General features: G+C 35.3%; 1 protein-coding gene and 1 long non-coding RNA gene across 4 annotated transcripts in view; one reads left to right on the top strand and one right to left on the bottom strand.

Annotated features, from left to right (window-relative positions):
• LOC137237679 (uncharacterized) overlaps nucleotides 1-17,782 on the top strand; it is a 480,678-nt gene that overhangs the window by 143,373 nt on the left and 319,523 nt on the right. The window lies entirely within an intron of this gene.
• Dop1R2 (dopamine receptor 2) overlaps nucleotides 1-17,782 on the bottom strand; it is a 70,723-nt gene that overhangs the window by 21,214 nt on the left and 31,727 nt on the right. The window contains exon 3 of one of the 2 annotated variants that reach the window (XM_067761668.1): nucleotides 8,542-8,676. The exons of the other annotated variant lie outside the window; for it this stretch is intronic. Coding sequence (XP_067617769.1) covers nucleotides 8,587-8,676 — 90 coding nt within the window. The 3' untranslated portion in view covers nucleotides 8,542-8,586. Of the gene's footprint in view, nucleotides 1-8,541; nucleotides 8,677-17,782 lie in introns of those variants that run through there. 2 annotated transcript variants of the gene reach the window in all.

Genomic DNA, 17,782 nt, shown 5'->3' with positions numbered 1-17,782 from the left:
AAACATTTTCAGACAACCTGCCATAGCTGCGCAGATGGATCCATTTCGAAGGCTACTATGCCTTCATCATCAGTACGCTTTAGGCATGCTGTGCTAACCATTTAGCTATACAGCGGCGATTTGTTTGACTGAAAAATTGCTACTTCTATTCCTTCTTACCAACTATATTTATTCAGCGTTGGGCCATCTGTTGCAAGACACTGATAATGTTGGAATTGTTTATTGTCAATTATTTTGTTTTGACATTTCCCAAGTGCTCATGGTTTATTAACAATTGTTTTTGTTTTATCGGCAGGTTGTCTGAAAAATTGTCTACTTACTCTTTCAAAAACAAAATAAAATTTTACAATTATAGAAAAATTAAAAACAATAAAACAATAATCATTACAAAAAATTATTGTTCTGGCCTTGAGCTCGTTTCGAACCTTGAATATTATGAAAAGTGGGAACAACCCCATCATCCGATAATTTTAAACAGCAATAGGAGCTGAGTGCCAGGGAATCCACAAATCGATCTCAATAAGATATCTTAAAATTAATGCAAAATATCGTCTTAAAAGGCGGATGCACAGACGGACAGAAAGACGGACATGTGAAAATTAATTTCTTTTTTCACCCTGATTTGTTATGTGAAAGTCTAGTCAAAAGGTCTTCGGCCAAGTATTCAAGTATTAAAACTGAAAGTGCCACAACTTTGGCGCCTAAGTTAATATTGCTCCCTGTACAAAGCCTAACATTGCGCAAAATACTTCAAATCTCCATGATTATTTCTGCCATAGTTTTGTACCCTAAAAGTTAAAATGCTGAGTAAATCTTTAGCACCATATTCCATCAACACGTAGACACATTCAGGTGCCTGCGAAAAATTGAAAAATGTGACCAGTTTAACCTAAAAATTCAATTTAAAGGTAAACTAGAATTGCTTGAGTACAGGCTGGGCTGAGTTATTGTAACTCGAACTCTTCAACATTTATATTTCTTGCTACACCATTTCCAGTTGTAAATGAGAAAGCGTCATATGTATATAAGAATAATTACATAGTTCGCATTTACAATTCACATATCCTCTTTTTCATTTGACGTTCTTCATTTACATTTGATGCTTTCTAAAGCATCTGCCTTAACTCCAGTATATAGTATTGTAACGAATTTACTGCAAATCCTCTTATTTGCAACCTTCTGCTAAGTTCGCATCACTAAACTGTTGAATAAATAACACCACTATGCCATCCGGCCACCGTGGTGTGATGGTAGCGTACTCCGGCTATCACACCGTATGCCCTGGGTTCAACTCCCGGGCAAAGCAACATCAAAATTTTAGAAATAAGATTTTTCAATTAGAAGAAAATTTTTCTAAGCGGGGTCGCCCCTCGGCAGTGTCTGGCAAGCGCTCCGATTGTAGTTCTGCCATGAAAAGCTCTCAGTGAAAACTCATCTGCCTTGCAGATGCCGTTCGGAGTCGGCATAAAACATGTAGGTCCCGTCCGGCCAATTTGTAGGGAAAAATCAAGAGGAGCACGACGCAAATTGGAAGAGAAGCTCGGCCTTAGATCTCTTCGGAGGTTATCGCGCCTTACATTTATTTATTTTTTTTTTTTATTCAGTAATGCAAAATGGTCTTTATTAAATTACTTCACAATAAATAACTCTACTATTGCTCGACAGATAGCATGCTTAATCAAAACTGACTCTCGCGCCTCTACTGTTGGTGTTTTATACTCTGTGATTTCCTCGTTGCATCTTCTAGGCGCTTCCAGAATTTACTTAGTTACTGCCATATAATTATAACTACAGATGCAGGTGTATAGCTCTCATATGCGTGTGTATTTGTGAGAGACACTTCCACAATTACAATTGCATACTTTTGGGAGTATCTCAGATAAGATATCTGCATGTGTTTGTGCGTTGCTTCTCCGCTGCGTGCACGTACATATGTGCAGACATAATGATTGATTCGTTTATGTAGATATATAATGATTGATTTATGGATGTGTATACAAGTGACTCTTAGCATGGGCTTAGAGATGACAATACCCCTTATTGTTGCTAATATTCATAACAGTATGAATGTTGAAAATTTATAGTTCAAAAATCAGTCCTCGAAAAGCTAGTGACATTCAGAAATATGTTTTTTACCATCGATGTGTAAATTTGGAATTTTTCTTTAATAGCAATAACAAACAAATAAGGACGGGACTTCATACCTTTCATGAATGGGGCTGAACAATAATCTTATCCCGTTCGTAATCTCCAAATAATCGGATGTATAAGATAAGAAATATATAGTGAACAGATGTACATACCTAAACGATTTTTAAGATAAATATAAAATAAAAAATAGGTAGGTACTTTGTGTGAGGATTCAAAGTTTCAGGTTTTTTGTGGTCTGCATGTAAAAACTATGACTACGAATAACGTATTTCAACAATATATGACGTAAACGAAACCATTTGATGAAATTTGTAGAAATTTGAAGCTTCTAGCCGTAAAAAAGGGGCAAAAATGACAGTTTATATGGGGTATATAATATATATACCACCGATCTCTATGTTTTTTTCAGACAAAAATATATGCTATATACGTAAGCATTTGGTGAAATTTGAAGCTTCTAGCTGTTAAAATGGGACAGAAATTGCGCAAAGTTTCTTATCTGAACAATCGGTTGTATGAGATATATACTATATATACCACCGATCTCGATGATTTTTTCAGAGAGCAATATATGCTATACACGTAAGCATTCGGTGAAATTTGAAGCTTCTAGCTGTTGAAATGGTGCTGAATTTGCGAAAATATTTATATATACTTTATATATAAACTATATATACCATCATATATATATTATATACATATATCACCGATCTCTATGAGTTTTTTTAACCAACATTATATACTATACACATAAGCAATCGGTGAAATTTGAAGCTTATATCTGTTAAAATGGGTTAGAAATTGCGAAAATATATATATATATATACCACCATATATATACTATATATACCACTGATCTCATCAATTTTTTCAGACAACAATATGTGCAATATACGAAAGTATATGGTGAAGTTTGAAGCTCCAATCTGTTAAATTGAGGAAGATATGACAAAAATTCTCTTTTTCTGAAAAATCGGTTGTATGCAGGATATATGCTATAGTGGTCCGATCTGGCCAGTTCCGACAAATGTCTAATGGGACACCCAAATATACCCGCTCACCAAATTTTATCAAGATATCTGAAAAATTGAGGGACTAGTTTGCATACAAACAGACAGACGGACATGGCTAAATCAACTCAGCTCTTCATCCTGATTATTTCGTTATACTTAATGGTGGGTCTATCTGTTTTCCTTTAAGGGATTACAATTTTGGCTTTCGTGACGAAATTAATATACCATTTTATTTTCATGAAAGTATAGTATAGCTACTAGTATATATATGTTAACCTGGGTCGATTTGTATGAACGAAAGTTAGCCGATATCGCGCCATCGATTTTTCGATAGGATTTGGGCTCAGGAAAAAAAAAGTTCCACTACGCATACCCAAAAAAATAATTTTCGAGCCTGCGAAAAAAATGGCGAAAGGGTAAATTTTTCGACCAAAACACTCCCCAAAACCCAAAAAATATTTTTTTTTTTCAAAAAACTGCTGTAGAAACGTTGGCAGTAACAGTTTTTTGAAAAAAAAAAAATATATGTTGTAACGAATTTGCTGCAAATCCTCTTATTTGCCCTTTTGCTATGTTCGTATCGCTAAACTGTTGAATAAATAACTCCAATATTGAATAATGGAAAAATGACCTTTATTAAAATACTTCACAATAACACTCAAACTGTGCAACGAATAGCTTAATAACCAAACTGATAGCTTAAATGAAACTGACTTTCAAAATAATACTGCTAGATATCGTCTTAGTCGTAACTGCTTGACAACTCAAATCAAACTAATTACTTCTTACTCGCTTGCGCCGCTTTTATAGTTTACGCTGCATACATCTAGGCTCTTCTATTTCCAGAACTTACCAACTATTTCGTGTGTTTATAGTTCTCATATAGTTTCTACTTGTTTACAATTGTCTACTTTTCAGCGTCTCTCAGATGTATGTGAGTTTGTAATTAACAGTCTCTCGCTCATACATAGGCGTATAAGTAAATGCATCTGTGTGTGACATCTCTCGGCTGCCTTATATATGTGTATACATGATTTGATTATTGACGCAAATACCGCTTATCATGGCCTTAGCATCGCCTTAGTGATGGTATAGCTTAGTGATGCTAATATCCGTGACAATATATATATTTTTTGGGATTTGGGGAGTGGTTTGGTCGAAAAATTTACACTTTCGCCATTTTTTACGCAGGTTCGAAAATTTTTTTTTGGGTATGCGTAGTGGAACTTTTTTTCCTGAGCCCACATCCTATCGAAAAATCGATGGCGCGATATCGGTTAATGAATCGAACCAGTCTAATATATATGTATATTGCTTTGATTCAAAAGACAAATGTCATGTGATTTGTTGATTCTATGTCAAGCGTATGAGGGACATCTACTTCTCTTTTCGATTGACCTTCCTTTTCATAGGAATAAGTAATAATAAAATAGAAACACATGTTGAGATAAATAAAATGCTGCAAAAAAGAAAAGATAAATTCGACAATGGAAATTATTAGAGTCAAGTGGAGTTGGGTGCGTTTTATTGGTTTGTATGACCAAGTTTTGTAAAAGTTGCAAATATATACATACATGTGTGTGTCTGTGACCACAAACGATTACATATGTTAACTAAATATATATGCAAATTGACGACACAATGTTGATGATTTATATAAAGAACAATTTATTCGTATTTGCATGTAAAAAGTTGTATATCGAGTTAATTAAACCTTGTATAACTAAACGACTAAATAACCACACACACACACGCGCACAAGTATTCAAAGAATGGCATATATCGATTTCGGTTTTTATACTCAGCTGAGCAGAGCTCACACAGTATATTAATTTTGTACGCATAACGGTACCCCGTAACGGCATAAACTAATCGAGATAGATATAGACTTTTATATATCAAAATGATCTGGGCGAAAAAAGAAATTAATTTAGCCATGTCCGTTCGTCCTTCCATCCGTCTGTCCATAATTATGATAGCTTGAGTAAATTTTGAAGTTCCTGGGCACTCATCTCAAATCGCTATTTAAAATGAACGAAATCGGACTATATCGAAAATTTCGAAAAACCGAAAAAGTGCGATAATTCATTACCAAAGATGGATAAAGGGATGAAACTTGGTATGTGGGTTGATCTTGACGCAGAATAGAAAATTAGTAAAATTTTGGACAATGGGCGTGGCACCGCCCACTTTTAAAAGAAGGTAATTTAAATGTTTGCAAGCTGTAATTTGGCAGATGAGTATGTAATGTTCGGTTACACCCGAACTTAGTCTTCCTTACTTGTTTTTTTTTCGAATTGTTTGCAAGTGACATAGACAGTGACATATCCGTATGTAGAAATAGTGCCACACGAGGTTATGACCGAATATGCAAAGCGGTTACGAAAATGTGCAAAAGGAGTCAATCAACAAAAACAATGTGTATTGGATTTACACAACTACTACAATATAATTTTACAACAATAGCACCCAAACAAGCAAAACTTCGTAGAACGATATGTAAAATAGGAAATACTAAATGTCTGTTTCAAATGTATGCATGTATGTAAACAACTTTTACTGGTTAACTTATAGCAGATTAAAGCACGTTTTTAAATATAAATGTGGGTGTAGTCATAAATACTGTGGTATATAAATATGGAAATTTTTAATACTTTTGGATAACAGAGGAGGATTATGCAAGAGTTGACAAGGCAGTTGATTGATAGTTTGTCAACATGTTTGTTTTTATTCACACAATATATGTAATTACTTTTAGTTTTATATTACTCAAAAGTACACTTTTGCCTCAACTGGATTCCACTGCAGTTGGGAACCGTTACTATTTAATCATATTTAATCTTTATTGCTTGATCTTGGCAGCTTAAACTAAACCAAGTAATGCGCGGTGTAAATAGATGGATAAGTGACTGCGCAAACTATGTACCCCATAAACCGATTGATGACAAACATAGGCGGACCAAGGCCATCTATAAGAATGCTGCTTGCTACCGCTTCGGATTCTATACTCTTGTACGGTGCAGGAACTTGGGAGGATGCATTGAAATTCCGAAAGTACCGAGCAGCTATTACTTCAGTCCAACGCAGAGGGGCGCTACGAAGTGTCGCAGCAAATAAAGCATTTTAACGCGAACTTAAACTTTTCTGAAGTCAAAAGAAAATGTTTTCATATCAGATTAGCTCTGACTATTTTGGTTTATGCACCAAAGTATATTGTAACGAGTTTTGGAAAATTCCTGCTTATTTTGCAGCTTTTGACAAATCTCTGAACAGTAGAATAAATAACTCAAATATTCAGTATAGCAAGATGTTCTTTATTTAAACTACTTTGGCAGTACTTCACAATTAGATTACTAGCGTACTTCATTTATAGCGTTTAAAATCAAACTGACTGATTATTCCACAGCTTGCGCTGCTTTTGTACTCTCAGTTGCCACGTTCGCCTATTTCTCCTGAGGTCTAGATTTTTCGCGAACAGCCTTCTCGAATATCTGTTATTATTTATTTCTCATTTCTGTATCTCATATTGACGTTTGTCTTCCAGTTATATGCGTGTTATTGTGTGACTTCTGCTCTTATGTGACGAGTTTATAATGGGTGACTGTTTCTCTTTCTTTTTCACTCTTATCTGCTGACTAAATGTATGTATGTGAAAAATTCTCTTCGCTGTTAGCTTGGATGTTTACATGTATGGTTGGCTGCTTGCTTTGAAATTTGCATGTACGTGACGTGTGGTTGCTTGCTTTGCTGTTGTTTATGTAATATGTTTATAGTGTTCAGCAAAGCAACAATTATTTAATTTTTAACACATTGAAGTCCACTTCTGTCATCTAAAGTTTTCACTATTATCCTACCCTCTTATAAATGAAATCGTATTTTTTTTACGTTAGCCCTACAAAGACCGTAGAAATAGAGCAACAAGCGAACAAATTGCGTAGAACGACAAACCGAAGAGCTCAAAGAACATGGTGCACGGTGAGCTGCCTACTTATCCCTTTAATCTATGTGTCATTATTTTTTTCGCAGGTCGGGTGGTTTGAATAGTCGAGAGTTTGGCTACACTCAGCAGGCTTTTCGTATTTTAATAAGCAACAATCAGCTGTTTGTAGGTTTTGAGAATGAGTTACAAAAGCAGTCATTCGTTAGGGACATAAATGGGCAGTGTGTACTAAATTTTCTATTTCACTACCCTGCAAAAATCGCGAGCACTCCATGCCTGCATGTATGGAGTACTCGCTATGGACCAATCGAGGGCTCCAAAATTAACCACAATTCATACAAAAAATATGGTCCAATTAACATTGCGATGTCCTAGGACTGCACCATATACTCCAGTTCCGCATTACATCAGAGTAATCCATGGAGTACCCACAGTCCAATAAACATCGTGTAGTGATTACAATCGTTAAAAACGAGCAATGATCGGCTTAAAATATGTTCGTGTAGAAGCATGAGTTGGTCCATTGCTGCATTGCAGTGGAGTATAATGGTATGTACTCCAGTGGACCACATGATCCAACGATTTTTGCAGGGTACCACTAAATTTGTAGTGGTGCACAACTATACTGAGAAGATGCTGTTACCGAGTTGGATTAAAACATATAGATCCGCAACTAAATTTTTACTAGTTGGTGGAATTGTAAATTTTGTGGACTGTGGCCACCTATGGCTAGGGCAAACAACAAACCAGCTTAGCAAATGACATGCCGCATGTTAATGGGTTAAGTAAGGGAGTTACACAAGTTTATAGGGAAAGCCAGAGGAGATAAAGTGTTCCTCTATGTGTATTTTTTCAACTCAGGGGACGTCTTGTTTTTCTTTTGATTTCGGGAGATGATACGAATAAATTTGAAGGTACAATAAAAGTGCCGAGTACAAAATAACAAGTACAACAAAACAGCTCTCAAATTGAGTAACAAAATATATAATAAAATCAATACAAATTCCTAAAATGGAGATTTTTTTTTTAAACTACTAAAGAAAACACATACACAAAGGGAATAAAAACCTAAAATTTACGAAACAGTTCACTTTAATAGTCTAAACTCGTACACGAACTACAAAGACAGGTGCGTATACAGCTAACAATAAAGCTATCGAAGTTAGCTACTCGAGTAATATAAATATTCGAATGGTGCCATGCTGGATTTAGGGACATTTACATATGAAGAGGTCACATAAATTGGTGTACTTTTTTCGTGGTTTGAATTGAGGGTAATTGTACATACCTTCAAAAAATATAGAGCTGATGAAAAACTTTGCTGCCTCTATATTTAAATCGATTATTTAGGCCTAAAAACCTCCTAAATTCATTTGCATTTGATTTTAATTCCTCTTTTCAAATATTTACATATTTATTTGTAATTTGGTTTATGGTGGCACCTTTAGCGTATTTTTAGCATGAGAACCCATTTAACTAACACTAAATATAGGTTTGTTCGCAGGAGTTATGCCGCACATGATGAATACCATGCAACGAACATGTGGAATAACAACGACGTGTCGCAAATCTCTGTAATACAATAATAATAAATATGTAATTGTAAAAATATTTCATATTTCATTATACATATTTTAATTTTTGGTAAGTATTTATATAAATTTTGTTGTGGTTTAGTATTTTAAATTATTTATGTTTGTTATGTGCATAGTTTTGGTTAACAAATTGATATTTGTTATAATCGTTGGCTATTGTGTAAGTATTTATATGTATGTAAACTAGGGTGTGTTGAATAGTGTGTCCCGAAAATATTTTTTGGGGTTCGCTTAACGCAAGACCCTTCAAAATTTGCTGTTTTAGTCGCAGATTACGAAACAATCTTTAAAAATGATATACAACTGTATATTTAGGGCTCTACCGATCTTCAAAGTTAAGAAATATTGTTATTGCTGCAAAACAGTCACTCAACCAATCATATATTGTAACCAATTATATTTTCTGCATTCTTACTAATTCCTTTCGTTTCAATAAATTTCCTTTCAATTAATTCGTTTGCATTTTTTTTTAGGTTTACCTAAACATACATATGTACATACATATACACAATTTGCCGCAATTTTAGGTGGAAATAGCTGAATTCTACGCAAATACAATGTGCATACATATTTCTGCCGCTGCTTTGTATTTGATTTGCATTTTATTTGCCTTCGGCTTTTAGAAAGCAACCGGGTAAAACGCTACAAGAAGAACCCGTACCAGTTCTTCAACTAAAGCTTCGAGCTTATAAGTATTTTCTTAAATTTAAATTTGAATTAATAAAACTGTGTTCCACCAATTCAGCTATTACAGCCATATTGAACGGTAATATTATATTTTTAAGAGCGGCCATACTAAAATTACTTAGTTCTACATAGGTCCAAGACAAGCACGAAGTTTCAGCCTTTAAATTTGTTCCAGTTTGAACTTTTTAGAACACCACATTCACTTTACCAACGTGTAGGTTTTTCCGTCCCCACAAAAAGTAATTTTTATGCCACAAACGCATAGCTGCGATTTTTATGTGTATGTACATATGTACATATGTATTTTAAAAACAAGTTTTCAAATTTTTGATAATGACTTCGACGCGTAGTGAAATTATTTGTATCATATTGGGACCATACAAGGAACTTGGCGATCGGCAGTTACCAACAACAAAGGATGTCATTAAATTTATTCTATACTAGAAGACCCGGCAGACTCTGCCCTCCCCCCTCTTCACTTTTTCCTAATCCTTTTATTCTCTCCTCCCTCCGTCTTTTTCGCTTCATATATCTCCATCTTCGTCTCATTCTATCTCTTTCTCAATCTCCTTCCCTCTTTTCTCTTCTCTCAATTTCTTCACATTTTTCTGCATCCCTTATTGCCTGTCCCAGAAGGTGGTATGTATTTTATTCCAGTCCCAGTCCCAGTCCCATTCCGAGTCTCAGTCCCAGTCCTAGTCCTAATCCCAGTCCCAGTCCATCTCTGGATAATATATTACTCTGTAGTAAAGCACTCATCAATAGCTTTCATTTGATACTCATATTGTATAAACACTGCCTAGGCATTCACTGGCCCACGTTTTGGCCTATATCTCGAGACCCTAGTCACCCAGGGGTATGAAAATTACCCTCTGCTAGAGCACTCATCAACAGCTTTCATTTGATATCCATATTCTATAAACGCACTCTAGGGGTATCCGGGTCCACGTTTTGGCCTAAATCTCGAGACCCTAGGCACGCAGGGGTATGGACAGCTTTCATTTGATATCCATACTCTACAAACACACTCTAGCGGTACCCGGGTCCACGTTTTGGCCTATATCTCGAGACCCTAGTCACCCAGTCACCTATCCTGTATTTCAAGTTAGATCAAACTACACACGGGGTGCAAAACAAATTCAAAATCGGTTCAGTAGTTTAGGAGTCCATTGGCCTCAATTGTGTGACACGTGTTTTTTATATATTAAGAAGTTAAGCACGAGTTGAACTTAAAGTATAGTCGCAAGGACCCATCCAACTCAGACATATACGAGTATTCAATTGTTGAGAATATCATAAAAATTGGGACTAAAGCTTCAATTCATATTGTTTCTAGAGAACGAGTTATTCAATTGCTGAAAACTTGTTTCGGAAATTACCTCTTCTTGAAAAGATACCCTAAAGCCAAATAAAATCACAGCTATGAAAACAAATTGAAGTATTTTTTTAGAGTCATCTGAAAAGCTCTTCGCCGTTGCAGCTTCCAAATGCTCTTCATTTGAATATTGTAATTGCCTAAAGCTAAAGAAAGTTCCTATTAATGAGAGACGTTTTTTTGTTGGATCAAAGGGCGCATCCCTTGAAGCTTGCTCCGTAGATGTCCCAATTAGACTGGGCGAGATTAAGCGAAGGCGAGAGGTGCACATGATCGACCAAGCAGCAAAGGCGTGGGTTCAAGCGCGGGGCTGTAAAGTGTCGAAGATTATGTGTAGGTCTTACAACCTTAGATCAACAAAGTTGCTTCTATCATTAAAAAGAGAGAACTGTAGACTTTTTTTTTGTAGACTCATGACGGGTATTCTGACTGGACACTGCCTTCTAGTCTCACATGCCTTTAAATTAGGCTTGGTTAGTGATAGCAGATGTAAGAAGTGCTGGTTGGAGGAGGAAACGATCGAGCACGTTCGTGCTCGTGCCCTGCACTTTCCAGGCTAAGACTCCAGCTATTAGGAGTGAAACAGCTGTCAGATCTAGAAGCAGCAAGTGGCTTAATTCTTAGGAAGCTTCTATTATTTGCCAAAATGACGGAGTTATTTTATAACATAGGTCCTGGTTTTTTGATAGGGTTTTTCAGTTTAGTCATTAAAACAAACTTCTAGTAATACTACGGACTCAATCAGTCTATGTGAGGTCCTCATGGACCGGCCAGTTCAACCTAGCCTAACCTAAAGAAGTGACAGAAAAATGGTCATTAGCGTAGTTGATAAGAAAGAAACGGTGAGAAGAATAGAAGAAATAGAATCAGAGAAAAGTTGAAGAGTCAATGAGACAAAAAAAAAACGTTATACTCAAGAAGCAGGTATTTTCGCAGAAAACGTATATGATGATTTAATGCGTGAAGCATCTTCAGAAACATGTCCGATTCCATTGGTAGGTCAGTCTCGTCGGCGAAACGGAATACATTGCCATTGCCAAAATTTGCAAAGAGGTGTGATAGATATGGTTTATTGATGCTATCAGCTGCTGCTGTTGCCTCTGCTGTTTAAGCTGACGTCGGTTTGATTACAAACCATAATTTAAATCTCGTTATAGATAAAAAAAAAGTCATAGAGAAATTTCTAAAGCGCGGAAGGAAGCTTTGGAAAATATTGAACACATTGAGAAAGAAGCATATATTTTGATGGACGCAAAGTCAAAACTCTTATAAATGAGACAATGGGGGATCGTTACTATCAGAAACAAGTTTTAGAAAAGCATATCTCCATTTAAACAGAACCCGGATGTATTTATTTAGGACACGCAGCACCAAATCGTGGCGCTGCAAAGGAAATTCTTAAATCGATAACAACATTGTTAGTGGGACCAAATTGGAATTTAGATGATGTTGTTTGCGTTGGATGTGACGAAACTGCAACGAACCCTGGTTGGAAGGACGACATAATTCAATATTTAGAGGAGTATTTGGGAAGACCGTTACAATGGTGTATTTGCATGCGTCATGCTATTGAGTTACCTTTCCGTTATTTATTTTTGGCCTTACATGGTTGCACTTAGGGCCCTAGAGCATATTCCGGAGCTATTGGTCAACAATAAGCTGACTGTGAAAATAAAATAATTGTGTCTTTTTGTGCAGTTGCCAGTATTTTGCCTGAATTGTCGAAAAATATAGTTTACGATCAAAGTACAGATCAAAAATATCTTTATGAAATATGTCGAGCTGTACAATTGGTTCCTACACTCCTGAGCTGGCAAGCCGTCAACCTGGAAAGATTTCGCATTCGAGATGGCTTACGTCCGCAAATCGTATTCTCAGACTTTACATAAGTACTCCTAATACATCAGAAGTCTTGAAAATGCTAGTCAAAAATATCTTTATGAAATATGTCGAGCTGTACAATTGGTTCCTACACTCCAGAGCTGGAAAGCCGTCAACCTGGAAAAATTTCGCATTCGAAATGGCTCACGTCCGCAAATCGTATGCTCAGACTTTACATAAGTACTCCTAATACATCAGAAATCTTGAAAATGCTAGTTACCTATGTGGTTAAAGTATACGCCCCGATGTGGTTCCTAATCTGGCAAAGGGAGTATTTTAAAAATGGAGCCAAACACATTTTCAACTAATTATGTACTCGCGATTTTTACTGGTAAATCTAAAACCTGTTGTAGATCCAGAAAACATACTTGTTGGCATGTTGATGATTATTATTGATGATATTACACGGAAATTATTTTGTGGAACGAGGGTCCTGTCAGCCGGTTCTTCGAAATATCTCAAATGAGAACCTCAAAATCATGGTGAAAAAAAAAGATATTGGAATAACCTGACTTCTCTTGTCATACGCAAAATGTAGACAGATATGTAATCTGGTAACAGAAGCTTCTCAAATTTTAACTGGTGCTATTTCTAGAGATGGTTTTATTAGAACCAGATTGCAATCCCGAGCAGAAATGCCAAATTTTCGAAAGAAAATATGTTAAAGCTCTCATTTTTTTAAAGTAATCGAATACAATTTTTTTTTTTTGTTAATTTATTTCTTTGAACTAGAACGGATGATCTCAATAATAAAATATATTTTGATTATGACATTTTTTCAGCTAAAAAGTTTAGGTTTGTAAAGATGCAAAAAAACAACAAAGCTTAAAAATTCGGTAGATTCCTCAAGATGGCCGCGAATTCTAGTTTTTTTTTTACTTTTCTCGTGATCTGTACTCAATTACGCAAATTTTAATACCTCTTGCGATAGCGTAGCTCCAAACTAAATGTACCCCATACATGTACGGGACACCCTAGTGTTGAAAGATAATAATTTTGCAAATTCGATTTTGTTTAGTGATGAAAAAAAAAAATATATATATATATTATAATTGTTCCTATACAGTAACGGACAAACTTCAATATATAGCCCCCCCCCCCCCCCCCCCCTCCTATTTCCGCTTGATTGAAAGACCTTTTGTAACTCTCTAGACTAGGCTCGCAAAGGAGAGTTAGATCCATCTAGCGGCAATTATTGAAGACTGGCGAGTAGTTAAATAACTTGCTACAAAACGAGTTGTGTTGATAGCGGAGACACGAACCTCTGTGCTACGGTGCTATCAACATCAAATATCTAAGAGGATTGTAGATACTAAAACTAAATATTTAAAAGCGCGTTTTTTTAGCTTTTTTAACCATATTTATTATCTCATGTTAGTTGCTTTGCTAGTATTTATTTTAGTTGCTATTCGATCACCTAAACATCAACAATACCTCCTAGAAAAGTAATATTGATTGCCGTAACGAATTTGGAGGTACAGCTCACAAAAGAACACAAACTGCAAAATTTCAGGCGAGCAAAAGTACAGACCACTGTAACACACTTTGAAAATAGTCGTTCTATCGAAAGACAAGGCCTTCGGGAGTGTCCTTATAGCTACAACAGCAACAACAACAGAGAGCTGAGAAAAACAGGGTGACATTAATTTTAGAAAACAAAAACGCCAAAGAACCTAATTTTAATTAAATAATATAAATATATTTAAAACAAGTAAAGGTGTCTAAGTTCGGGTGTAACTGAACATTATATACTCAGCGTGGCTTCAATTGTACATTTCATTTCAGATAAATTACTTTTCTACATAACACGTGGCACCGCCCATTAAAAAAAAGTCTCCCCATTTCCTCTAACAATAAAACTTGATAAGTGAAACATCATGGATTCAAAATTATTTTTTGCTAAGTTATAGCTTATTATTCTAGTCTACGACCCTTTTAAATTTTTTATATCTAAGTTGCCGTGGTCTTTAACCGATCCCGTCCATTTTTACTAGAAAAGTTTTCTGCTTTAAGGAAAATATGTGTACCCAATTTTATTAAGATCTGTTAATTTTTCTTCGAGTTATGGCTCCCGAAACATAGAAAATTGCTTAGCCATAAAAGGGGCGGTGCCACAACCCATTTTCAAAAATTTTGTGTTTTCCAATTTAATATTATAATTCAATTTATTCTATTACAAACATCGGACCAAAGTTAATATACCATTTCATGTTCATGAAAGGTATAAAAATGGCAAAAACCCCTTTATCTGAATGATCCGTTGTATGGTATATATATTATATATAGCTCCAATCGAAATTATTTTTACAGGAAATTTTCTATGATATATTAGAATATATACCACCAAGTTTCACGTTTGTATATTGGAAACTAAGGGAGAAATGGCCAAAAATCTTTCTGTCTGAACGATCGGTTGTATGGGACATATATTATATATAGCTCCGAACGAAATGATTTTTTCATGAAATCTTCTACGATATATTAGAATAAATATCACCAAGTTTAACGTTTTTATATTGGAAATTGAGGGAGAAATTGGCAAAAACTTTCTATCTGAAGGATCGGTTGTATGGGATATATACTATATATTGCTCCGATCAAAGTCATTTTTTCAGGAAATCTTCTATGATATATTAGAATATATATCACCGAGTTTCACATTTATACTTTCTAAATTGCGGCAGGAAAGATCTAAATCGTCTTATCTGAACGATCGGTTGTATGGGAGATATATGTTATAGTGGTCCGATCCTACCGGATCCAACAAATGTTTAATATAATACAAAAATACATCCTTGCGCCAAATTTCATTTATATATCTCAAAATTGGAGGGACTAGTTTGCGTTCAAACAGACAGACGGACGGACAGAAGGACATGGCTATATCAACTCAGTTCATCGCCCTGATCAATTCGGTATACTTAATGGTGAGTCTGTCTTCTATATTTCTCAACGTTACAAGCATTGGACCAAAGTTAATATACCATTTCATGTTCATGAAAGGTATAAAAATACGCAAATTTGGTGCCGTCTTAGTATCTGCAATCCACTTAGATATTTGATGTGCATAGTACCGTAGCACATAGGTTCATGTCTCCGCTATTAAGCACAACTCGTTTTGCAGCGAGTCTTCAATAATTGCCGCTAGATGTGTCTCTCTCTCCTTTGCTCGCCTTGCCTAGAGTTGCAAACGAGCCTATATATAAATAAAGGTAATATAAGCGTGTTAAAAATACCCTATCTGAACCCAAACGGTAGGACAAGGCTTTTTTTTGGAAAAAATCTGATTTTTTTAACATAATTCTGGAAAAGAGGATTTATGCAATACAATTCTGGGCGTTTTTAAACACAATTTTGAGGTAGGATGTTCCTCATACAAATATGTTTGCCAATCAGCAGTTCATAAACTCCACAAAAGGCTTCGCATTTCCCAATAAGACTGAGTATAAAAAGTGCACCTTTATATCTATTCTCCCCTAAAAGGTATGTCTTATCAACAACTATATATTCCGAATCGAAATCAGATATGGCTGCACAAATTACAAAAGTTTTGACGATTGAAATAAAATGCGGGAAAGTCAGATTTGCAACCCACCCCAATTTACATACATATATAGAGTAGGTATACAGCAGCAAATACGAAAATAGAAGTGGCAGTTTTTACTAAGTTTCGTGAACATGTTTTTAATTTTTTTTTTTATTTCTCACAATTAAAAAAATGTTCAAGATTTTTTTCAGCTGAAACTAAGCAAACCAATCTAAGAACTGTTTTCATAAATATTGGAAAATTTGAGAATCTGTCATGGTGGAAGCTATATGTAGATCTCGCATTGATTTTTTTGCGAAAGGGTTCCCTTTTAATATGTTCCTCCATATAGAAAATAAAATCAAAGGGCTTCGTGTGGAACAAATGATAACACACTTCAAAAAAACTTTCAAAATTTAATACGAATTTCGAGAGACCTATACATATTACTTGACATTTTTAAAGAAATTCAGAAAACTCTCAAAGAAAGTTCGAAATTTTCGTAAAATTTTCTCAAACTTTCGAATCGACGAAATTTTATAATAATGACGCCCGTGCTATTTTCGCGTTCAGCGCTGTACACATAAGTATGGCTGTAGAGTTATTTGTGGGCACTCAAGTTTGTATGTGCATATGTTTGTAGTAGATAGGAAAATATGTTTGAGTGAGGATTTCGTTTTTGGATGCGTATAAGCAATGCGGTAAAAAGGATAAAACGTGTGAACTGCATATGTAAGTGGTGGTAAGTGCTTTGAAGTGTTGTTGTTTGCATGGAATTCTACGAAGTTAAAGTTTAAGTTCGAGTGTTGCGTGTTGTTCTTTTAATTTGGTCTAACGCAAGAGCTTAAACTAGTTTTTTATAACATAAAAGTACTTCAGTGAGTTTTTAATATGAAAAAGGGAAAAGTTATTTTATCACGTATGTATACAGATGTGTACGGTTTATCATAGTATGTTATCTTTGCAATGTGCGTTTGCTGAAGGGGTTTTAAGCGGGATTAATAGAATTTTTTTCCTACTTAATCTAACCCAAAGCTTGACACCTTAACCAGAATATAATATTTTATTTTTGAAATATGTTATGGGATAGTTCGGTGATGTTGGGGCTTTACCTAAAAGATAAAAAAAATGTATCTGGTAGTGTCGCAAACTGTAGCTTTGAAAAAAAAATGACTGATTTTGCGATTTAACGTGATTGAATAAACTCTGTCCATCGTCCTCATATTTCTCCTAAGCCTCCCTCATATCAAGGAAAAAAGGAAATAACAAGAAAACTGTGGGCGATCTATAAGTATCGAATTAGAATGCAATCGCTAGGACATCAAGTACCCTATAGTTTTGGAAGCGAAGTGGTAAGATATTCTCGGCACCAATAGCCAGAGAAAATTCATCAGTCATGTCAGTGGAAAGAGTTTTACGGCAGGGCCTGCTGAGTTCAGAAGCTTTCGACTATCAAGTGAACTTACAAACGGCTAAGTATTCACATTAGTAAGTAATTTTTGATACGTTATCGTCAACTGGCAACCCCCCTAATCCATGGTGTTATGTACACCGTGCCTATTTAATGATTTGCAGTCGTTCGGGTTGAATGGGAAATAAGAACGGTCTTACCAC

The sequence above is a fragment of the Eurosta solidaginis genome, chromosome 1 (assembly GCF_040869045.1).
Source record: "Eurosta solidaginis isolate ZX-2024a chromosome 1, ASM4086904v1, whole genome shotgun sequence".
NCBI lineage: Eukaryota > Metazoa > Arthropoda > Insecta > Diptera > Tephritidae > Eurosta > Eurosta solidaginis.
Note: the sequence above shows the minus strand (reverse complement) of the source record. Positions and strands in the feature narration are given on the sequence as shown.